At 35.6% G+C, this 25,552-nt stretch overlaps 1 protein-coding gene across 7 annotated transcripts in view; it reads right to left on the bottom strand.

The window, feature by feature from the left end:
- Window positions 1-841: 841 nt before the first annotated feature.
- PKIB (protein kinase (cAMP-dependent, catalytic) inhibitor beta) overlaps window positions 842-25,552 on the bottom strand; it is a 223,973-nt gene continuing 199,262 nt past the window's right edge. For 6 of the 7 annotated variants that reach the window (XM_011944443.1, XM_011944447.1, XM_011944445.1 and 3 more), the window contains 2 exons: window positions 9,311-9,487; window positions 842-2,088 (listed from right to left, as the gene is read on the bottom strand). In XM_011944443.1, the coding sequence (XP_011799833.1) occupies window positions 2,021-2,088; window positions 9,311-9,487 (245 nt within the window). In that variant the 3' untranslated portion in view covers window positions 842-2,020. Of the gene's footprint in view, window positions 2,089-9,310; window positions 9,488-9,612; window positions 9,715-25,552 lie in introns of those variants that run through there. The other variant, XM_011944448.1, reaches the window with a different exon arrangement.

Raw genomic sequence — 25,552 nt, 5'->3', positions numbered from 1 at the left:
ATAGCTAATATTTATTGAATAATTATTCTTTGCCAGGCATTATTCAATTGTTTTGCATATACTATCTCATTTACTGCCTCCACCCACCCTATAACGTATGCACTATTATTAAAACTATTCCACAGAGGATAAAACAGACTGAGAGACATGATGTAAGTTGCCCAGGATAACGCAACTACTGAGTAGCAGGGCTAGAATTCAAACCCAGATCATCTGAATTTAAAATCCACATGCTTAACAGTTTAACTCTACTCCAGAGCGTCAGCATGGTTGACACACATGGCCGGGTAATCCTTGCTGTCAGGGCTGCCTGCAGGACAGTAAGATGCTTAGCAGTATAACGGTATTCCTGGCCTCTGCCTACTACATTACAGTAGCACCTTTTCTCCCTTGCTTTCCACCTCCAGTTGTGGCAGCCAAAAAGTCTCCAGACATTACCAAATGCCCTCTAGAGGTCAAAATTGCTTCCCCACACACGCTGAAAACCACCGTTCCACTCTAACTCCTCTTGATCTGATTATATAACCTCATGGTATTAAATAACGTTTAGAAATATAATTTTAATGGCTGTGATAAATGTTACTGAATATTAAATTAGTGCTACACTTAAAATATTACTTTTGATTATTTAATAAGGAAAAAACTATATTTAAAAACTTAAAGCAATCAGGTTCTTTGAGATCTACCCCTTTGGTGTATATAAGATATAAAAGTAAGCTCTGTCAATAAAATAATAAGTCAGAGGTGATTTATATTGCAAAAACTATTAACTTCATTCTTTAAAATGTGTCACCATTTTTTACCCAGCCTACTTCTGAAGATAAAATGAAGGAGACTTGTGTCAGTAACAAATCTCTTTAGCAGCAAAAGAGTTTATTTGGTTACTGTATACAGACGTGGCCTAAGTCAACAATCAAATAAAATATAACTGCATGCATATATTTCTAAAAATGAAAATAAATTAATCACTGACATTTTTAAAACTTCAGAATTCTATTATTTTTCTACAATGTCTAATAAATCAGAATTTACTAACACTTTGGTTTTATTTTTGCTCCTTTTAAAATATATGTTTAGATATATATGTTTAAAGGATGTATTTTACTGTTTCTACCAGCATCATTGACTAAATGCTTAAGTGCCTACTGCTATCTTAGCTACTTTAAAAACATATAAAAATTAAGGTCTGCATTCCTGAGGAAGGTATTTAAAAACAAATCAGACATACACAAAAGCCCTAAGAATAAGAGAGTGTAAAACCACTAGTATTTTGTATAATTCATGTTAAAGTAAAACACACACACACATACACATACCAAAGTTAAGGAAGATAGTAAAACTCATTTAATAGGCATGTTCCATATAACCATTTTGTTACAAATTTTACATTTTCCACATGAAAAAAATCACAGTAGGCACATACTAGAAGCAAAATATGTCAGGCAAAAATATCCTAAAGATGTTTCTGTTATCAAACTTTTACAATTTTTCCAAATCGTTTTTGAGGTTTGGGAAAAAATCTGGGGCATTTTTGGCTAAAAACAAACACTATCCATGTGATTTTGACTATTGTTCTTTCTCACCAAAAAAAAAAAAGTCCATAATTTTCTACAAATTCCATGAAGTTTTAAATCAATGGTGTTTGATTTACATTTACCAAGAAATGATTTGCTCATCACCATAAAAATTGAATTAAAAATACATTAGGCTAAGTAAATCCAAAACAGAACAGTGAATTTTGTTGGGCTTACAGACAATGGTATGCATTTCTGTGATCATGTATTATTTTTAACCTTTTCCTTCAGTGTGATTTGGAAGTAACCTGCCTTTTAATAGCTTAGATTGGACATCATCATTGCAATCAAAGTGAGTAGCATCACAACACAATTATCTAGTATACACATGCTGCTTAGGGCTGCAATGTTACCACAGTTACCACCAGATTAAACGTCTCAGGGAAACAAAACCACTAAGTCGTTCAACATGCAGAAATTCAGCACTCTTGATAGATTATGAGCCTTCATTTTTCTTCATTTTGAGGTTTTTCCAATTGGTCTTGTGTTGTTTCTTCATCTTTCTCTTTTGCATCTGAAAAAAAAATTCCATTCATATGTGGAATATATTGAAATTTATTTTATATTATATTGGAATAAAACCATTGGTTTTTCCTTTGTCCACTCTCCATATTTTGCCCTCAATTCAGATATGGCAACTATACAAAGAAGAGAGATACGAGTAGGTTTGGGAATCTACCTTCTCCTGATCAACTTTCTCCTATTCTACAGAGTTATTAAGTGCCAGGCAGTCTTCTAGAGTATTCTCAGAGCCTCCATTTACAGATTACTAAAATGAAACACAAGCAAGTTAAGTGACTTGTCCAAAGTCAGAGACTAGTGAGTGACAGTCACAACTTGAGCTTGGGTCAACTGACTCCGTGGTCCATGTCCTTAGCCATTTCCCTATGCAGGATTGTACTCTCCCCAGCTTCTTCACACTTTCTACTCTCTTTGCTCTTTCTTAGGAGATAACCTCACTTTCTACTTCATAGGGAAAAAAAATCAAAGCTATCAGATAGGAGCTCCCTCAACTTCCTGCCATTAAATGTCTAAAACTCTCTGTCATCTGTGCTTATTCTTTCTGCCTTCCCTCTTTTTACAATGGAAGATGCACTCGTCAGCACTGGCTATGTAATTTGTTGGTGTCCAGTGCAAAATGAAAATGCAGTACCCTTGTTCAAAAATAATGAAAAATTTCAAGACAGCAACAATAGAACATTAAACCAAGTGCAAGTCTCCTCTAATCAAGGAGCCCCATGTAATCACCCTGGTTGCACAATTTTGGAGCTGGCTCCTGGTGTTGCTCCTGCTATGCAGTCTAATACCTTCACGATCCCGCATCCTATCCATTTTTGCTTCATCAAGAGGTTGACTCTAATAATCATCTGCTGCTCTTCATTGTATCTGACTTTTCCTTTCTCCCGGCTCCTTCGTTCCCTCAATTCACTACCATCTTTAAACTAAAAAAGACCCTCTTTCAACTGTAAGTCTTCCACATCCTATCTTCTCTTTCATCCTTTAAGAAGTATCCATCTTTTGTTGTCTCTATTTTTAAGTAAAACTGTTTAAGTCTACTACTCCTACAAAACTGCTCCTACCAAGTCATCAATGGCATCTTTGAAATCTGATGGACTCTATTCAGTTCTTCAACTTTAATTCATTAAATATTTATTAAGCATGTACTATGTACAAGGCAATGAACAAAACATAAATCCTGGCTCTCAGGGAAAATCTGATGAGAAATATGAACAATAAACAAAATAAATAAAATGTGTGGTCAATCAGAAGTAAAAAGGGCTAATGAAGACATTAAAGCAGGAATGGAAAATAGAAATTTTCAAGAAGTCTTGGGGCCTGGAGGATGCAATTCTAGACAGAGTTAGCTGGGTATGCCCCACTGAGAAGGGGACATTTGAGTAAAGGCCTGAAAAGCTGAAGAAGAATTCTATATAGTTAGCAGGGAGAAGAGCATTCCAAGCACAGAGAAAAGCAAGGCCAAAGACAATAATACGCAGGAAGGATTTGCAAATGGGACAGTGGTAGAGAAAATTAGAATGGAAAATGGAGTCATAGAGGTACCAAAAAAAAAAACTAGATCTTATGAGTGAAAAATGGCAGATTTATGGATCAATTTTGAAAGTAGAGCTGACAGTATTCACTGATAGATGGGATGGAGAATACAAGAAAAAGAAGGGAGGTAAGGATGATTCCAATATTTTTGGCAATAATTTTGTTAACTGGAAGTATGAATTGCCACTCAGAGATGGGAAAATGCAGAAAGAGCTATTGTCGGGAGACTATCTGGAGTTCGCTTTTATATCCATTAAGTTTGAGATTCCCATTAGATATCCAAGCAGAGATGCCAATTGGGCAATTGGTATATGAGTGTGCAGTTCAGGAGAGCTCCAGATTGGAGATACAAATTTGTAAGTCATCAAAAGCATGATCATTATCCCAATGAAATCAGATTACATCACAGGTGACAGAGTGTTGATAGAGATGATGTCCAAAGACCGAATTTTGATAACCTCCAATTTATTAAGAGTTAGGGGAGATGAGGAAAGAAAAGCTGAAGGAGGAGCAACCAGGGAAGCAGGAAGAAAACCAGATGAGTGGAGTGTCCGGAAAGCCAAGGGAAGAGAAACGTTACAGGAAAGAGTGACAATCATCTGTGACAAAGAGATCATGCAAGAGGAGGGCTAAGAATGAACCACTGATATTAGCAGAGACAATGTCATTTGTGATCTTGAAATAGCAGTGGGGTGATGTCGTGAGGTGAAAATCTTATTAGGGTGAGAGAGAGAATGGGACGTAGAAGATTTGGAGCCACAGAAGCAGATAACTCTATCAAGAAGTTTTGTTATAAAACAGAAATGGAGAACTAGGACAGTAGCTGGAGGGAGAATTGGGATCAAGGGAGAATTTGTACCCTAGCAATCATAATTGGTTGCCTTCTAATTAACATGGCAGGTGCTTAATAAGTGTGTATTGAAAGAAATCCCTTAGAAAAATAAGCTTGGTGGAAAATGGTACTCTATGACAATATGAAATACAAAGAACTAAATTATTTGTATAGTAATTGAAGCTGCACTTGCCAGCACAGATTCTAAGCAAGCTACACACAAAGCTTTATAGCTTTCAGAGAAGAGTTGTTAAATCTGCTATCTCAAGTTTGTCTAATGAGCAGATAATAATATGAAGTCCCTTTAAGTTGTTATCTTTCTATGAAATGTACTAGGAAATCAAGATAATAATTAGATGAAAACTAACAGGATACCATTTGTTGTCAATCTAGTATCTTGCTCAGGATTATTAACTAAAATATAAAACATGATTTCAAATACCTCTTATAGTCTCATTTTTTGCTTTGTAATGTGAAAGTGTTTAGAAATACATTGAAAGATGATTGTAGATAAAAAGAAACAATAATCTGCTCAAGAGGTTATGATTGCTGTCAACTTTGAATTGTGATGTTAATGAAAACTTTTTGTATTGCGATGTTAATGAAAGGAAAATTATTTTTCATATATTATGAACTTCCTAGTTAACATTGTTATTCTTCAAGCTTCTGCGCATGTCAAGTGCTTTCAATGTAATTGAATATATTTTCAATATATTCTTTCAACATAATTTCTCTGAGAGTGCAACATCAAACTTCCCTTTCAAGCCTGTTACTGTCATTTCAAATGTTAATAAGCTTTTTTGAACAGTTATTTATCTCACTTTTGTAATCATAATAAGAACTCTTGAGAAAGTAAGAAAATGTTGAGTTCTAGATTATCTGGCTTGATTCTGTTCTCTAGAAGCCTAGTTTGGAAAAACATCTCTCATATATATATATGTAGTAACACATTACTTAACATAAATATTACGTTCAGATCCTTATTATATATCTTTTAGGTAATAAACCACTTTAACTGTTTACTAAATTAGGCTTTTCATTAATATACATTTAACATAAATCAGATTATAATAGTCTATTTTTTTTGCATTTTCTATTTCCATCCTTGTGTTCTGCTCTTCTTTGTATCAACTGTCTTTTCTACTCCTTGTCACATTTTTAGAGTGCTTCACAGAACAATAATTCTGCAAGATGCTTCTTTAGAGATGGTGAAATAAATGAGAGAAAAAAAAATGCTGTATGTTCTACTTTTAGAAGGGTGTAGACACACTATTACTTTAAAGTCTCTGTAAAAAAGGCTCTGAGAAGTCCTTGTCTAAAAAGGAAACATTCCGAGAAGTATAAAAAGCCAATTATGTTGAAACCAGCAATTCCAAACTTATTTGACCACAGCACCCTTTTTATCTGGGTGACACATTAATACCCAAAAGAATTTCCATGAAGCATTTATAGAGAAAAGTTGGTATAATGGGAAAGACGAAGGCTTTGGAACCAGAAATTCTATTATCACTTAATTTTTGTGAGCTTGGGCAAGTCACTTAACCTGTTTGGGGTTAGTTATGGTAACATCTATATATCAAAAGAGTGGAGGCCTTCTAAGACTCCCTCTTTCTCATATTCTGTGTTTCCATTTGTACTGTAAAGGTAATCTACTTGTGTGGCTTGTGAGGTATGGGAGAATTTCCTTTGTACTATTTTCTCCTCAATCATATAAAATAAATTTCGAAAATATACACTCAAGGCCAGGCGCGGTGACTCATGCCTGTAACCCCAGTACTTTGGGAGACTAAGGCGGGCAGACCACCTGAAGTCAGGAGTTTGAGACCAGCCTGCCCAACGTGGTGAAACCCCATCTCTACTAAAAATACAAATATTAGCGGCGTGTGGTGGTGGGCGCCTGTAATCCCAGCTACTCAGAAGGCTGAGACAGGAGAATCACTTGAAACCGGGAGGCAGAGGTTGCAGTGAGCTCAGATGACGCCATTGCTCTCCAGCCTGGGAGACGGAGTGAAACTCCGTCTCAAAAAAAAAAAAAAAAAATACACTCAAATATTCAAAAATGTATATCTCTGAATCTTTTCCCCTCTGGTCCACCGACCTATATATCAAATTGCTTCACTGACTTGTCCATTTAGATATCTCATAGGTATTCTAAACACAAAAATTTTCACTCCTCCAACTCTCAAAATTGCCCATCCTCTAGGCTAACACTTCTCAGTGTATGGCATCAGCACCTGCCTGACTGCTCGAGGAGTTATCCTCCAATTCTCTTCCTCATCTCTGCCACATCCAATTCATCAGCAAGTCCTACTGATTCTGCCTATAAAACATATCCCAAATCCACTGACCTTTCTCCATCCCAGGATGCCACCCTCTGTCACCTCTTGTTCATATGTCATCAAATATCATTGACCTTTTTATCATGGTTATCAATTTATAAGGGATAGATTAAGATAGATTATGAACTGGGTAAACCTCAGGTTAATTTCATACAGCATTCAGGACACTGGAAATCCTAGATTTCCTTCCACTTATGCATGTTTATTTAAAAAATTAAAAATATAAACAAAAGAGGATAGACCTGAGGGAAATCTGCAGATCTTCCTCACCTCATAATTTGTATGTTTAAGTGAATAAATTATTGAAACCATAACATCTGAGAAAGACTCCCGCTTTCAGTTTTCATTATCAATTGGAAACCATTCATTTTAAAATTCATAATAATATCTATGCTTAGCTAATGAGAAAAAGATAAACCTTCAAACTGCTTACTTGTAACTTTGCTAATAAAATATTATCTATGTCATCTACCTATGTAAACCTATATCCTTTTGTGTATTTTTTCTACTCTTTAATTTTTCATTGACAAATAAAAATTATATATATTTATGTTGTTGTGCAACATGATGTTTTGATAGATGCATACATTGTAGAGTGACTAAATCCAGCTAATTAACATATTCATTACCTCACATACTTACGTGTGTGTGTGTATGTGTGGTGGGAGCACTCAAAATCTACTCACTTGGCAATCTTCAAGTATGCAATACGTTGTTATTAACTATAGTCACCATTTTGCTACAATAGATCCCCTGAACTTATTTCTCCTAATTGTAATTTTATGTATTTTGACCATCATCTTCCTAATTTTCCTGGTAGCTACCATTCTACTCTCTGATTCTAGCTGTTTGTCTCTTTCAGATTCCATGAATAAGATCATGTGGTATTTGCCTTTCTGTGCCTGGCCTATTTCACTTTACAACATGCCTTCATCCTTTTGCGTAATCTTTAGCATCTGGTGTTATTTGTGAATTCATTTTTACCGTTTTCAGTTTCTTAACTGATGCCTTTGACTTTATTTCAATATGATATGAAAAAAATATAAAAACAGTAACATATTCTTTCAGATCCTAGTCTCTCTAGTGACCAAAATCAAATGGAGAACACTGCTGACTCTCCCATAGTGTATTTGCTCTCTTTTGCTTGATTAAGTAATGTCAGTTACATCAAGGTTTTGTGTGTGTTGAAGGTGTATTAAATTTAATTAGGGTTTTTACACTAACAAGTAATTGCCTTCTCTACCTCACTAGTTTAGAATGGACTCTAACAGCAACATCATGTTCCTATGGTCATATTACATTTTCAAACTTAAAAGGCCAAAAAAATTACATATATGTTTATTTCTTTCTTCCCTTATCTTTTCCATCTTTTCATTCTTCTTATTATATTTTATGTTGAAGTGTATGCTTTTTAATTCTCACCTATAGTGTCACATATGAGAAATAGTGGCCTTTGGAAAAAGATGAGGTAATCGTGGAACTGCAGGATCTGGTCACAGCTCCTGGCCTACAAGGATATAACCATTTCATAAAGAATGAACCAGGAACATTTGAAACTTTACCAGGTAGTAAATAACCTCCTGAAGCAAAGAACCAAGAGCCTTCTTCTTGGGCTCCCAGGAATGAGCTAGATGTGAGCGGCTTCTGGTTCTCACTTGCTTTGTTGTCACCAAGAATAAATTCCCAAACATACACTAGAGTCCACCTGAGAGTCTAAGACGGGGCACAAAAGGTGAGTATTTTGCTAATGACTTGGAACAAAAATGATCTTTAATCTCTCTGAGTGTAGTTTTTAACTTTGATTCAGGGTTTTGTTTTGTTTTGTTTTAAATCTCCATAAGGGTTTTTAAATGAAAGGCACCTTTTAACACTTTATTGAAAGTATCCTTATATTCGTTTCAGGAGACTAAATGCTGGAAGCCATATAAACGGTATGTAAACAATGGAGAGAGAGACCTAAGATTACCCTTCATGGGGTGACAGCTCTACCTTTCTCTTAATGTCAAGAATGATCACCTTTTCTACAAAAATTCTCTTGAAAGAATTTCATCCCTACTTGATAGTAAACTTCTTCCTAGATATGAGAATTAAAGGGCTTGTGGCACACTACAGTGAAGCAGAAGCTTCCAAAGTGATTTGTCAATGGACGGCAGAAGAAAAATTACTTTATTTATGAATACTTCTCAACAAAATTGAAAGCTCATGGACAGAAAGATCATATTTGTTCACCTTTGTATTCCCAATTACTAGCTTTGTGCATGACTATAACTATACACATGCAATGAATAAATAAAACTTCAGTTTCTACATACACAGCATGAGACAAAAAGATGAAATATTTCACTTTGGAAAAGACTGAACATCCACTAAGCCTTAAACAAAAGCTGAGAGGTTTAAGTACACAAATAAGGAAACTGAGCACTTTTAACTAGGTAAAAGAAAGACTGTCCAGAGAAAAGGACTGATTAAGAAGGGACAAGTGCTGTTAATTGTAAGAGGATTTTGAGTATTACCTTCCTTCACGGAGAGAGCCTCCAGTTTGAGGGGTAAATCTGAGGTTCCGTCTGTGGCAGCTGAACTCTGGATGTCTGGTAAGGCATTCCGGCGGCCTGCCCTTGCTGAAGATGCAAAATTGGCGACCCCAGACTCCACATCAGTCATTTTTGATGAATCTGTCCTCATAGCAACATCTACAAATAGAATGTGCATATGAAGAAGATGAGCCTATTCAGAACTAAATGTTCACCACAGTGGTTGAAAGGCATGGCTAGATCAAAAACACAACAGGCTTGAGAATCTAATCATTGATCACAACCTTCATCAATGTCTACTGTTACGGTCCTGCAGCGTCCATTTGCACATTTGCTGAATAGAGCAGGAAGTCCTTAGTGTGAGCCAGATTGCTAAAAATAACCCCTGAGCCGAATGAGCCACTTGGATGCTTAAGGGTGCAGTAATCCCTTGCCTTTTGTTCTGCTTTTCTATGGATGGATCAGCCAAAATAGGGTTTGCAAGGAAATGAAAACTGACTTTTTTGACCACTCCTGTAGAGACTCGGCCTGCCAGTATTTGTTTGTGGTGGTTGTTCAGGCTGAAACCAAGTAACTATAATTTGTAGGGACCAAACAAAATACTCTTTTCCTACTTCTTAGAAATAAGAAATTCTACTTTATCTCAAAAGCTTTTTCCCTAGAGAGCACTGTATATTTTGATCTGTTCTGGTCTGAAACCTAATTTTCGACAAATTCATGTTAATGTTTGGAAGAGTAGGACCTATTTTAGGCTTTTCTTATCTTCAGGTCGACATGGTAATTATTAATTCTTTCCTAAGCACCCTTTGTCTCCCTAACAAATGTCTCTCTCTAAGAAAGAATTCTCAAGAGATCATTCACTATAGAGGGAGGAAGGTAACAGTTACTGCTTACTCTAAAATTGACCTTCTTTTTATGATGTTTTCTAATAAATCTCTCCTGAGAAGTCAACTCTGTAGAGCATCTTGAAAGCAGCAGCAGCAGCAAGCATTTTATTGAAAAGCTATTTAATGCTAGGCTCTCAGCTAGGCCTAAGAGTACAGATGTATGGTATACTTTCCATCCTTAGGAAATTTGCACTCTCAAAAGAGAGAGAAAATATATGCATGCAAAGATAGATACCCTAACATAGAATGCACTGAGGGATGGAGATGCTCATTTGTGACATCTAAAAAGGGCAGAAATATGTAAACCTTGGGCTACACAGAACAAATCCAACTTTTCATGGTAGTTGGAGGGAGTAACTTCAATTCAGGAAATGCTAAAAACTAAATGACACAGTCACAAAACATGGTGCATTTGACAATAGAAATATAACATCTTTGGTTCATAGAATCCAAGAAATGCAAACTGAGCTTAGCATGGTCCTTAGGAGTCCAGGAATAGTTTGGAATTGCCCAGAAAAGAGTCATTCTATTAATTCCATAGATATTATTGTCTTTCCAGGAATCATGGGAAATTTGAGAACAGAGCTATGTTTTGAGATACAACTTTGGAATCCATTAGACTTTTAACTGCTTGGTATTTGACAATTGTGGAGAATGTATAGATAGCTTAGAGTACTGTAAAGAGCAATTGACTATTGGTCAAAAAGAATATGCTCCATTATAGACTTGTAAGGTGATATTGTTCAATCCATTTAATTTCTCTGAGTCACAGTTCCTCCCCTATATAATGGGCATAGCAATTAGCCTATAGATTCACAGGATGCTTGTGAAGCACTAATGACATAAAGAATACATAAACTCTTTGTAACTATAAGGCATATGTTTGATTGTTGGCATCATTGTTCATATCTCACTAAATGTTCTTTATTCTACCACCTTCTTGTGTATCCCCTTTAATCCTGACAAGAAGTATTTTCCTCTTGGGAAGACCTCTAGCATTTTCTAAGAGGAAAACCAGCATTTTTACTCAATACTACATGAATATTTTTATATTATATTATTTAAACCTCCCAATAATCCCATGACCTACTGAAGTATGACCCTTGTTTTATGGATGCGGAAACTGGGGGTCAGAGAGGTTAAGCGACTCATTTAAAGTTGCACAGCTGCTAAGCCAGCAATCAGGCTTGCAAACCCAGTTACAGTTCACTCTGAAAGCAACACGATATGAATTATCACAAAATTATCTCTTTGAATCCCCATAATGCACATAGCCATATAAAGCTACTTTATATTCTGCCTTTATTATTTTTATATAGAGAAAATAGGGGGGAAAATGTGTCTGTGTGTATACATATATATATATCTAAAAGTTTGTTAAAGTATATATATATACACACACACACATACACACACATATATATATATATATAAATACCTCGACGATGAAATAATCTCTCTCTCTCTGCATATATATATATATATACACAACTGATGCATATAATTGGTTCCCTGTCATTTCACAGTGTTCCTCTCTAGTTTGAAGGTTTGGCTATCTTGTGAGCTCTCCCATTATACATTAATTTTGGTCAGATCTCTTCTCAACAGCTTGTGACAAGTGGCTAGTTTGGAAGTAGACCCCATTTGCTGGCCTCCACTCTGTCCTCCACCAATTCACATCACATCAGAAATCACTATGACTACAAGTATCTCTTCCTGTGTAACTGCAAAGAAGTTAACTCTGCTGGTCTTAAAGGAACAGCTCCATGAATAACTGAATTCTTACTTGCCTGATAGTCTAAAACCTTAAAATTAAATATAATAATAGTTTTTAAAATGTTAAGATATGTGATCTTAAATATTTAAATAAATGCATATATTTTTTATAAAATAAAATGGGTAAACTTCTTCAGCAAGATGGGACATTTAAAATGAATATTGAGTTGAAATTTGTATATTGAAAGAGAAATTCTTTTTTTTTAATAATTTTTTTGGCTCGGCATGGTGGTTTATGCCTGTAATCCCAGCACTTTGGAAGGCCAAGGTGAGCAGATCATGAGGCCAGAACTTTGAGACCAGCCTGGCCAACATGGTGAAACACTGTCTCTACTAAAAAATAAAAAATAAAACAAATAGTCGGGCACGGTGGCTCACACCTGTGATCCCAGCTACTCAGGAGGCTAAGGCAGGAGAATCTTTTAAACCCAGTAGGCGGAGGCTGAAATGAGCCAAGATTGCCCCACTGCACTCCAGTCTGGGTGATGGAGCGAGACTTTTGTCTCAAAAAACAATAATAATAATTAACTTTTATTTTAGGTTCAAGGGTACATATGAAAGTTTGTTACACAGGTAAACTTGCATCATGGGGATTTGTTGTACAGATTATCTCATCACCCAGGTATTAAGCCAAATACCCAATAGTTGTCTTTTCTGCAGCTCTCCCTCCTCCCACCCTCCACCCTGAAGCGAACCCCAATGTCTGTTGCTAAAAAAGAATCTTCTAAAAAGTGGCCCTTGGAGTGGGTGATCAGCATGAAAAAGAAATTCTGGGTTTCACGTTTATTTCAAGATCATTTTGCTGCTAGCTGGCTGCTATTTTGGAAGTTTTTGCTTTTGCCTTTATATTATTATTTCAGACATAGGCTTTCTAATTAGCTCTTCTTTGTAGATTGATGCTGGAAAATAAAATAATCACAAAACTATCTAAAAGTTCGCTAAAGTTGTATTCATTAACTACTATTTTAAGATCGAAAACAGAACTGGCCATATAGGGAGGCTAAGTAACAAAACTGTTTTACTTCGGGGCTGTACTTGGCCATGGCAAACTCACATTTGGAACCATCTTCCTTTCAGAGTCTGCCACTGATACTGACTGACCACGACGTCATGCTCCACCACAGGTAGACAAAATAGCTGACCCCACCCAGCCTCACAGCGATTTGGGAAGATGGCACATTCTACAGAGAAAAGCTATTTTCCTGACCAAATGTGTCAATGGCCTAGAAATTGGTGGCAGGAACGTTTGAATCCACAAGATGACTCTTAGTTGGGCTCTTTAAACTCCAAAGCAAAGAGATTTATTGTACCGCTGGAGATAATCTGAAAGCCCATCAAGAAAAAAAAATGAATAAACTATGTAATTATGTTCTGGAATGTTATACTACAATTTTAAAGAATGTATTAGATCCAATAACACACTGAAATAAAGCAAGTTTAAAAATTAATATTTATAGTGTGGGGGAAAAAGAGAGAATATTATGAATACAATGGAATCTCATCTTTATACAAATAATAATAATTCTAGTTGGGAATGGAAGGTAGAACAAGGAAAATATTAACCTTTTTTCTCTACCTCTTTACATATTTTGACTTGTACTAATGAGCATAATGATACCCTTGTAATTTAAAAGAATTGAAACATTCACCTAGAAAAATTATGAATAAATAGACATTCTAGCACAGAAAGGCTCTAAAAATAACGTTTTGAAAATTTAACCAAATAATAGCATATCCTTAAGAGAAAGGTTCTTCTTCCCCAATAGCCATCTCTCATTTGTCTGTTGTTAGTTTTCTATACAACACTGATTGCATATGCTTGATTTTTTAAAAAGGGGTGATATACATATAGAAAAGAGACGATTGCCCTCTTCAAATGCCTTGTGACATTTAAAATATATAGCCCACACAAAGATGAGGAAATACTACAGAGAAAAATGACAGATTAACTTGAGGTTCTTTTAATTTTCTGGACATAATTATGTTATGTTTGCTAACCAAGGCAGCTGACTCACTAGCAACTCTTCCTCTTTCTCTTCTATAGAATTAACAAAGGACTCTAGATGAGTGCTGCTTTGTCAACTGTGGCTGCTTACAGAAGCTGGAACCATTTAGACATTTGGAGATTTCACAAAAGTCCTTGCAATCCCACAGCAAGGCAATGCGATTTACATTGCCTGAGACACACTTCTATCTCTATTGAAAATATACAATTTTCAGACTGACAAAAAACTATTACACAGTTTTATATATATATATATATATATATACACACACACACACACACGCACACACACATGCCAGCATCTTTACAGTCTCTGAAATACTGAAAATGCAACACTAGCACAACTCAAGAGGACAAGATGTTCAAGATAAATGGAGCATTAAAGTCATATTAAAAAATCACCAGTCAGAACCCAGTGGGCCCCAAAGAGCCTGCTAAGAAAAAGAGGATGTTAGTATGTTAGAAGCATAATTATAAACAAATAGAAGTTTTTGCAAACTCTTTCCTCCCCACAACAGGTCCATTTTCTTAATTCACACATAATTTTCTCAAGCTTCCTTACTTGAAGGCCAAGATTGCAAAATGGTAGATACCTTCTTTTCTCATCTCCAGATACATATCACTCATCCTATCTTCCACAGTGAAACCATTGCTCACTTTATACCTAAGACTTCAAATAAACTTCTTGCCTACTAAATTAGTTCCCTGGAGGTGTGAATCAGACTTTCTGAAAAAACACAGAATACCAAAGAAGTAAAAACATGCATTTTGGAAAAAATGTCAGTGCTTTTCCTGGCCAAAGACTGAGAGAGAAGGAGAGACTGACAAATGGACAGACTGGACTCTGGTCTCCCCTGATAACCAAATGCCTTATCTGCCTCTCTCCAGCTCTCAGTATCCTAATACCTTATGCTAGATGTTTTCAGTTCTCTGCCTACAAATCATTAATTTCGTATAATTTTCTGTTTTGAAACATACGGACCTCTTCCAAACAAGGTGAAGGAACTAGAATTACTTCTTTATGTGCCAACAAAAACAGATCATTATTTATTCATCCAGTCATCTCTTGAGCTCCTACTAAATTATCAAGTACAAAGCCTTGTTCTTGGCCCACAAGTTACAGAGAGGAACCCATAGTCCGGTGACATGAGACATAGTTTGATCTTTCCAGTTACCGTTCTTGACCTCAAATCCTATTATTTGGAAATAAAGTAAAATTACCCACTCCTAACATGTAAATGCTTTACATATCTCCTATTCACTTAAGTACCAAGATCATTTTAAGCTAAACAGAACTTACATGAAATGTAGACTCGTATAATTTTTTTTAGCTTAGAAATCTTCTTGTTTTTGAAATTTTTCCAAAGATGGTATTTCTGTGCCTCTAGTGTAAGTCAAAGGGAACTGTATCTTTTGTTTGTTGACACGCACATTTTTTAATGCTTATGTTCTTGCTTGTTAATTGCAGACAGATCATTCAATATACATTGGTAGGCACATGGAAGTCATTTTTACCAGAGAATTTTTGACAGCTTAAACATATAAAATTCAAAATGCAAAGTCAAATTAATTTTTTCATAATTTTCCACATAAACTAATGCACAAAGCTGAATACCTTTCCAGCACAATGTTACTTCTTTTACTAATATAGGGCCACTTACAACACTAATATACATGAATGTTGTTAATGATATAAAAGATTAACTCCAATAAACTATGTAGCCCTCTTGAGTATGTGTCTGTGTTTGGAAGAGTCAGATTTAACTGGTCGTCTAATTATTTTTAGTTTCACGCTAAAAAGACTTATTCAGCATGTACCCTCCATAAAGGTTTGCAGGGAGTTAGTTGGGCTTCTCCCAATCACTTGCAGCTTCCCAAAAGGACTAATAAATTTCTCCCATGATTGCAGGATATTACATTTGAAAAGACAATATAGTCCAAACTTCTAGATCCAGACACTTCAGTGATGCATCAACGTAACATAGCTAATTTGTGTCAAAGTCTTTCCTAAGTTTAGACGGTACTCTTTCTTCCATTACTATGATTCCTCCTGCTGCTTTCCATAACAAAAAAACAAAAACAAACCCAGCTATCTACAGGGACAAAAATAAAAATGAAAATTCACTGTATACCAAAAAGTCTTTCTAAAAATTAAACAAGTTTCCTTTTTAATACGTTAGCTTGAGTGGGGTGTGTGTGTCCCTGTGTGGGGCGTGTGTGTGTGTGTGTGTGTGTGTGCTATGTATAGTGGATGGCATCCAGAATAAAGAGTGATACTTTCATTTCTCCTTTAGAGGAGTATAAGTCTAAGTGGTTATAACCATAGCAAAGCATCCCTCCTGCCTACATTTTAAATAGTTTGGCTTTTATTTCTAGCTTCAGAGTGTTCAGAATTGAGAGGATTTAGCACGGATTTGAAGAAACCCTTCTCATTCTTTTTTTCCCAGCTTACCTCAAACCCTACCTATACTCCTTCACTTTCGTTTGTTTCACATTATTCTTTCTAACCAGTGACTCAAATATTGTTGGTTCTTATCTTATAAAGGTACTAGAGCCTGCTTAAAGAAGTTAGGGTTCAATTCAAAAAGCATTTACCAACTCTGCAAAGCCCCATGCTAGACACTGTGGAATCTGGCACAATAAGGTCTTCCCATGCCTTAACTGGCAGTCTGTGAAAGCTGCGTGCAAGATACCTTTACCACATGAGCAGGGCAGGCAGTGCTTCATTCCAGAATAGAAAATGAAGCCAGGCTTCACAGGGAACATAGTGTTTAATGGAACCCCAGAAAGTAAGTAAGCAAATTCCAGAGAAAGGCTGCCCTCAGACCACCCATTTCTCATTTAGTTGCTTTTCCGACTACTCTTGTACACAAAGCATTCTTTGATTTCAAAGGGGGCACAAATATGCTCCAAGTACACAAAATCCCCAGCACTGAATTTGCCATAGTGGGAAAATAATGTGATTTTGAAGTTCTCTTGTACAATGTGATTTGAAGTTCTTGTAGTCTGCTTGTACTCTTCCCTATAAAGAGGGAATGCAGTCAGTCTGTGTCGGGGGTTTACATGCAAGGCCTAAAAAGTCAGTTCCCTTTTCAATGAAATATATGGTTTTAAAATGTCAGATGAGTGTTTATGACATCAGTAGGAAGAACAGAGGGGAAGTTAATTCTTACCAATGTGGTCACAATAGAAATGGCTTTGTATCCCTCTACCTAGTAGAGGGACTGGAACATAGCTGCTTAATACACTCGATAAATCAATGTTGAATTAATAGCTGATACCTATTGATTATGAGCTGAAAATGAAGGTCCTTTTCAATATTAATATTCATAATAAAGACCAAAAGTAAATAAAGAATAAAATAAGACTGAAAGTTCGGTTATTCAGTATTAAAATAGATTTTGTTTTTTTAACATCAAAATAGATAGGAGTCAGGCTGTAGAGTAATGACAAATACAATGGCTTTTAGGTGTGGGTAGTAAACATGGATTGGTAGAGGCAGAGCAGTCGTTGCTGCAAAAACTCGTACAGCACCACCATCACCTAGGATATCTGATGGTTATACTCATGGACACTTTAAATTTTAAGCTTTCATTTCAGGAAGGATTTATAATTAACATATACTTATTTGCCTTTCAAAGGGAAAATGCAGTGTGATACCAAATAATAGAACTATTTTTACTAACACACCAAAATTTATAGATGGAAATGTATATCATCTATCAAAGCAATTACTTCAAGTAGCCACATATTTATTCCACTTCTGAAACTGTTTTCATGACTCCGTCATTGCAACTCATTTTATACTCATACATCAAATAGTGGTAGCATGTTCTATTTAAAATATAACATATTTTATAGTAAACTGTTATTAATTTAAAAAAAAATCTCCCACTTGATCACCCATCTCTTTATACTAAGAATGACTTCAGCTACTTTTCAAAACCTCTTTAGATAATTTAGATTTGCACATATTCAAAAGAAAACTATTTTAAATGACGACTTCAAAGCAGAGCTTTAAGCACTACTCAACTGCATTAACACACTCTCAAAGTGACTGCCCTGGTTTAGTCCTCTTGTTTGTTACACGGTCTATATGGAGCAATGGGAAGTTTGGTCTTCTGAAGTTGAATCCTAGACACTCCTGAAGTTGAATCCTGGACTTTCAACTTCTAGAAAGACATCTAACTTCTTTGTTGATTAGCATTCTACATTTTTAAAAAGTAGGATTTATATTACCTATTTTACTACCCTGAATGCAAATGAAGTAATGCTATAAATGTTAACAACTACACAAATGGAATCTATTTAGATATCAGTCATATAAATATATAGGCAATATGAAAGAGTATCATTATGAATATCAATTATTCTTTTAAGCAACAGTGTTGACGTGGCTGTAGAGACAGCCTCTGATGTTGGACTGTAGACAGAAAGAGATTAATGCAGCTGGGTGTGATGGCTCATGTCTGTAATCTCAGGGTTTTGGGAGGCTGTGGCAGGCGGATCACCTGAGGTCAGGAGTTTGAGACCAGCCTGGCCAACATGAAACCCAGAATCTACTTAAAATACAAAAATTAGCCAGGTGTGATGACGCATGCCTGTAATCCCAGTTACTCAGGAGGCTGAGGCAGGAGAATCACTTGAACCCGGGAGGAGGAGGTTGTAGTGACCGAAGATAATACCACTACACTCCAGCCTGGGCAACAGAGCAAGATTCCATGAAAAAAAAAAAAAAAAGACAGAGAGAGAGAGAGATTAACTCTGAGACATTTGGGACATTTCCAGAAAGTTGATATTGTTTAAAACGGCATTCAAAAAATCATTTACAATCTGCTTCCCAACACACCCTCAAATTTATCTACGTTTCTGCAACATCGGAACCGTACAAGTCACCAGTCACAGAAAATCATATCTCCACTACACTGCCCATAGGAAGATTTCTCCCTAAAGGTGAAATTCTCACGTACTTTCAAAAACAAACCATGTTTAAATGTTCTCTCCAGCGGTTAAAATGGAATTGAAATTCCTGATTTCTTCATGATGCCTAAAAAAGCATTCTTAATCTGAGTAATATGAAAATGAGATAATACGGCAGAGGAAAAAAGGTCACAAAAGATAATATTGAGAGAGTCCTGCTTTCTCAGTGGGGTTTGCTTTAACCACCTTGTTTAAAATTGCATCTTCTCCCTCCAGCTTCTGATTCCTCTTACTTTCTCTTAGCACTTACTAGCTTTGAAAATGTATTCTCATTTACTTACGATTGCAGTTGTTGCTGATTGTGTGTCTCCCTTCACTAGAAGGTAAGTTCCACAAAGCAGAGCTTTTGTTTGTGTAGGTTGTTTCATTGATGTATTCATAGGACCAAAAGCCATACCTGATGCTTATTCAGCAGGCACTCAATAAATAAAATCATTGTCTTTCCACTTTTCTTTTCAACATGAAATTTTTTCTTTTTGCATATGACATTAATATATGCTTGTTGTTGGGAAAAGGACAATTCCGAAAGACATAAAGAAAGAAAAAGAGATTGCCATCCTGCTATCCAGTCACAGTGCTGTTGTAATTCTGGTGCATATCCTCCCAGAATTTTTTCAGCAGCACATACACAAGAATATCACAACATATTTTACACATCATTTAGCTTGAAGCTCAATGATATTTATTTGATGTCATTTTATTATATGTTAAAAATGCAATATTTCTCATATCAACATAATTCAAAATTTCTAATGATGGTTTTGAAAAAATAAAATTTTCTTGAATGTTAACATTACAGAGTATATACCAACAGTGTAAAATATGCATAGCCAAAAAGCAAGGAACATGGCTGAGTAATGAAATTATTCATAAATTTTTCTTTAATTGGATAAATAAAATGGGTATAAAATAGATAGGTATAATGCTTTTTTAAATGCACCCACAGTTTCAGTAGTGTCTTTTTCTTCTATTTCATCAATTTAAAGAAAAATTCTTAGGATGTCTCTTAGTCCCTATTTAAATGAATGTAATATTCACTTTTTTTCCGACTAAAAAAGGAGAAAAATGATTAAGCTTTTCAAGCTCTGATTTGTTTTCTAAGTTCTCTTCAGTACTTTACAGAAGAAATCATTATAATGTTGCAACAAGCAAAAAATCCAATAAAAACTATAGTAACAAAAATTAAGAGTAGTTTTGAGAATTTTTCTGGGTCATAGAGGAAAATAAATCCCAATCAAAGGGCAAATAACTTTAGAAGGAAAAATCATCTCATGGAAATATTTTTTCATCAAATTATGCATGTTTATATTAACCTGCAATTAAGTTAATAGAAGTAACACTATTTAAATTGACACATTTAACTTTTATAAAAACTTTTTGTACAAAATTATGTTATGATAGTCCTTTAGTACTATATAAGTTAAATAGAAAAATGAGGCCATGAAAATATTTAAAATATTTAAAAACATAAATTTTCAAAACTTTAAAACCACTATGCATATATCAGTTTTAACATGCACGCACAGAGGCCGGGTGCGGTGGCTCAAGCCTGTAATCCCAGCACTTTGGGAGGCCAAGACGGGCGGATCACGAGGTCAGGAGATCGAGACCATCCTGGCCAAAACGATGAAACCCCGTCTCTACTAAAAAAATACAAAACCTGGCCGGGCGAGGTGGCGGGTGCCTGTAGTCCCAGCTACTCGGGAGGCTGAGGCAGGAGAATGGCGTGAACCCAGAAGGTGGAAGTTGCAATGAGCTGAGATCACACCACTGCACTCCAGCCTGGGCGACAGAGCGAGACTCTGTCTCAAAAAAAAAAAAAAAAGAAAAGAAAATACATGCACAGAAAAACATTTTAAGGGATATATACTAAAATTATAATAGTTATTCCCTTTGTGTATGGTATTATAAATGATTTCTATTTTCTTCTTTGAATTTTACTTTTTTCCAAATTTTCTATAATGAATATTTTTATAATATGAAAAAGGCATACACATGTGTTAAGCATGTGTTGTTTTAAAGCACTTCAATGACAATTTGTTCATGTGACTCTATACCGGGGGTTAGTCACTACTATCTTCATTTAAAGGGTGAGGAAACTGAGGATGATAGAAATAAAATAGTTTGACTAAACCTAGCTAGCAAGTAACAGAGACAAGATTGAAACCTATTTCATCTGACAACTCATTATTTTCTCCTTCAATTACACCTCAGCAAACATTTATTGAGCACAGTCTCAATCTTCAATCAATTATTGTTAAGCATCTACTATATCCTCCGCTCAGTGCAAGACTCTGGGAAAACAGTGGCAAATAAAACTAAACATTGTGATAGAAACAGTGGGGACACACGACGATGCTTAGTATATGGTCCCCACCCTGAAAGGGTTGTGAACTCATTGTACAGATAGAATATGTGCATATTAAAGGAAAAGTAAAAATAGAAGTAAATATATGATATATTCAAATAAGTGTTATAAATAAAAATACTGTAGAAATGTAAAAGATAAATGGTTATTGAGTTTGGGGGTGATTAAGGAATACTTCACAAAGGCTGTAGAACAGATACAGAGCCTTACAATTGGGAGAAATCCACACAGGTAGAAAGGGAATGAAAGGCTTACTAAGCCAGAGAAGTTATCTGTAAGCTAAAAGACGGGAGTGTAAAAAGCAAGTCCCAAATAAGAGAAGAGGAAACATTTCACTGCCGTGGAGTGCTATGCCCACATGGAGTTGGAAAAATGAATTGGAGCATAGTCATAACACAGTTGCAAAGAAAATGAATGCCATGATTAATATGTGAACATATCCTGTAAGCACCAGGGAATCATGAAAACTTCTAAATTATGTAGTAAAGGTGTGTATGAGATGCATTTTCTGGCCAGGCGCGGTGGCTCATGCCTGTAATCCCAGCACTTTGGGAGGCCAAGGCAGGTGGATAATGAGGTCAGGAGATCAAGACCATCCTGGCCAACATGGTGAAACCCCATCTCTACTAAAATTACAAAAAATTAGTTGGACGTAGTGGCATGTGCCTGTAATCCCAGCTACTTGGGAGGCTGAGGCAGGAGAATCGCTTGAACCAGGGAGTTGGAGGTTGCAGTGAGTCAAAATTGCACCACTGCACTCCAATGTGGCCACAGAGTGAGACTCTGTCTCAAAAAAAAAAAAAAAAAAAAAAAGATGCACTTTCTGAAGATAGAGACTGATGTCAAGGAGAACCATTAAAGCATATTAAAAGGTGAAGTTTTTAAATGAAATCTACCATAATAGGAGTAATAAGCCGATTCCAAAAATTTATATGAAAATGCAACAGACCAAGAATAGCTTCTTATTTCAAAAAGAAAGGGAAAGGTAAAGAACTTACACTATCAGACTTGATGGCTCACAAAGTCTTACTGATTACTTCTGTGTGGTATTCCTCAAGGGTAGACAAATAGAATAAAAAATAAAATAGGCCGGGCGCGGTGGCTCAAGCCTGTAATCCCAGCACTTTGGGAGGCCGAGACGGGCGGATCACGAGGTCAGGAGATCGAGACCATCCTGGCTAACACGGTAAAACCCCGTCTCTACTAAAAAAAGTACAAAAAACTAGCCGGGAGAGGTGGCGGGCACCTGTAGTCCCAGCTACTCGGGAGGCTGAGGCAGGAGAATGGCGTAAGCCTGGGAGGCGGAGCTTGCAGTGAGCTGAGACCCGGCCACTGCACTCCAGCCTGGGCGACAGAGCAAGACTCCGTCTCAAAAAAAATAAATAAATAAAAAATAAAAAATAATAATAATAATAAAATAGACACTCTAGAAATAGACAAATACACTTATCGTCCATTGATTTCTGAAAACGGCTTCGATTATTAATGTGGTCATTGAACCATGATGATCTTGGAGGACTCGCAAAAGCACCACAAAATGAGATATTGGTGGAGAAATTTTTGATCATGGAAACAACAGATCTTTGTTTACAATAATTTGTGACAAAAATTCTAAGGATTATTAAATAGATGGCTTTCAGCTATAGTGTTTTTCTGGTAGGTTTTATTTTTAGACAGGGTCTCCTTCTGTTTCCCAGACTGGAGTGCAGTGACATGATCACAACTCACTGCAGCCTCAATCGTCTGAGCTAAAAGCAGTGTCCTGTCTGCCTGTCGAATAGTTAGAACTACAGGTGGGCAGCACCACGCTTGCCTAATTTTTAAACTCTTTGTAGAGTTGAAGGTTGGTCTTAAACTTCTGGCCTCAAGTGATCTTCCCTCCTCGGCCTCCAAAAGTATTGGGATTTCAAGCATGAGCCTCCCTACCTGATTCAACGATCAACACTTTGCTATATTTAATCTCTCTAAACATACATACACACACACACACAAACACACAGTTTTTATTTCAGCAACTGAAAGCAAGCTGCCAATAACATGACACTGCATATCTAAATACCTTAGCATATATCTAAGTATTTAAGAATTGGTATTCTATGTATATCCATAATACCATTATATTTCCACAACATTGTTTTTTTCATGTTCTAATTCCTCTGAGATAATTCACCTTTTCCCCTGGAATTTAGCCTTTGAAATTCTTTTGGGAACTATGGTTTTTTGATGCCTGAAAAGATCTATTTTTATCCTCATTCTTACAAATATACTATTTTAGGATGAAAGCACCTAACAATATTATTCCACATTATTCTATTTTTGCTGTTAAGAAGTTTGCTAATTGTGATGGTTAATTTTATATGACAACTTGACTGGGCTACAAAGTGCTCAGATACTTGGTTAACCATTTCTCGGGGTGTGTCTGTGAGGGAGTTTCCAGATAAAATTAACATCTGAATCACTGGGCTGCATAAAACACATTGTCATTCTCAATATGGGTGGGTCACATCCCATGCATTGAAGTCCTGAATGGAATAAAAAGATAGAGAGAAGGAGAATTTGCTTTCTCCACCTGACTGTCTTCAAGCTGTCTTCAGCCTTCAATCTTTTGCCTTAAACTCAGACTTGGACTGGAACTGACAACAGTGGGTCTCCCGGTTATCAGACTTGAACACAAACTGGAACCATATCATTAGATCTTCTGAGTCTCCAGCTTGCCAAAGTCTTAGGACTTCTCAGCCTTCATAATTGCATGAACCAATTTCTCTCTCTCTCTCCCTCTCTCTCTCTCTATATATATATAAATAAAATATATATACACACATACATATACATATATAGTGTTTTTTATATAGAGAGAGCATTTTTGCCATTCTTACATAGAGCTTTTACATATATATACGTATATATACACATAATACGTAAAAACAGCAAAACGTTCTACATAAGAATGGCAACTGCATCATAAGTGTATTAGATTCTTCAGAGAATTGCATCATAAGTGTATATAGTTCACTATTCTCTCTTCAGCTGTGCCTAATCAGCCGCATAATCTACACAGTTTTTATTTCCAATTATCATATTTTTATTTCTAGGGCTCCTTTTCAAGTTTAGTTCATTATATTATGGTATCCTATTACTTATTTTTCAAGTCTAGTACAGTATCTTATTACTTATTTTTCAAGTCTAGTTCATTGTATTACAGTATCTTATTAGTCATTTATACTTACATATTTTTTCCTCAGAGTAAAAATAATAAAGGAATGTTTTAATAATTGAAATAAAAACAATAGTCTTATCACACTAGAGCAGCTGTTTGCTTCCAGTCTTTTTTCTGTGGGGTTTTAAATAGTTTCCAAAATACTGTACTGTTTCCTGCTGTGTTTGCTTAACATATGACATAAGCATTTTCCCATTAAAATTCTGTAAGTTTAAAAGAAATAAAAAATTAAAAAATCCTCAATTATTATTTTCAAATATATTAAGGCTATAAAATTTTTCACAAATAGTAATAACAATATCATATACAATGTGTGTTCAGTAGATAGACAATATGCATGTGTACATTATACACAATGCATTAAAATGTTATATTATCTTTTACTTAAAGCGCATTTCACCGAACAGTAGAGCTGATACAATGAAGCTTGTTTCATCAGAGAAGTCAATTGAATCTTTCTGTAGCACATTATTGCACGATTACGGCTTTAAACAAAAGTTACAAGTCACAAGTTCTTACATTTTTGGGTCACATTGTAGAAAGTATTCCAAATGAAAAATGGAGAAGAAAGTACATGACATCATGCTTCATGTTATGGCATATAAATATTAACTATTTTAACATATAACTGTATGATGAATGATACAGTTAAGACCTATACTACATCATATATAGTTATTATTATAAAAAGTTATACATTATGCCACAGTACTAAAAACAAAATATATTCTTCTCAAATAGTGCAAAAATTCTCTATGAAAAATTCCCATATCTAAACTCTTTATTCTCTGATCCTATTGTTTACTGTGTTTTTGTTGAATCTTTCTCATGGAAACTTATTTCTTTGGTTGTTTTGTGATTTGGGGTTCTGAGATTTTATATATATGTGTGTGTGTGTGTGTGTGTGTGTGTATGTGTGTGCTATGTATAGTGGATGGCATCCAGAATAAAGAGTGATACTTTCATTTCTCCTTTAGAGGAGTATAAGTCT

The sequence above is a fragment of the Colobus angolensis genome, unplaced genomic scaffold, assembly GCF_000951035.1.
Source record: "Colobus angolensis palliatus isolate OR3802 unplaced genomic scaffold, Cang.pa_1.0 Scaffold231, whole genome shotgun sequence".
Lineage (NCBI taxonomy): Eukaryota > Metazoa > Chordata > Mammalia > Primates > Cercopithecidae > Colobus > Colobus angolensis.
The sequence above is the reverse complement of the archived record's forward strand: the minus strand, read 5'-3'. Positions and strand labels throughout refer to the sequence as shown.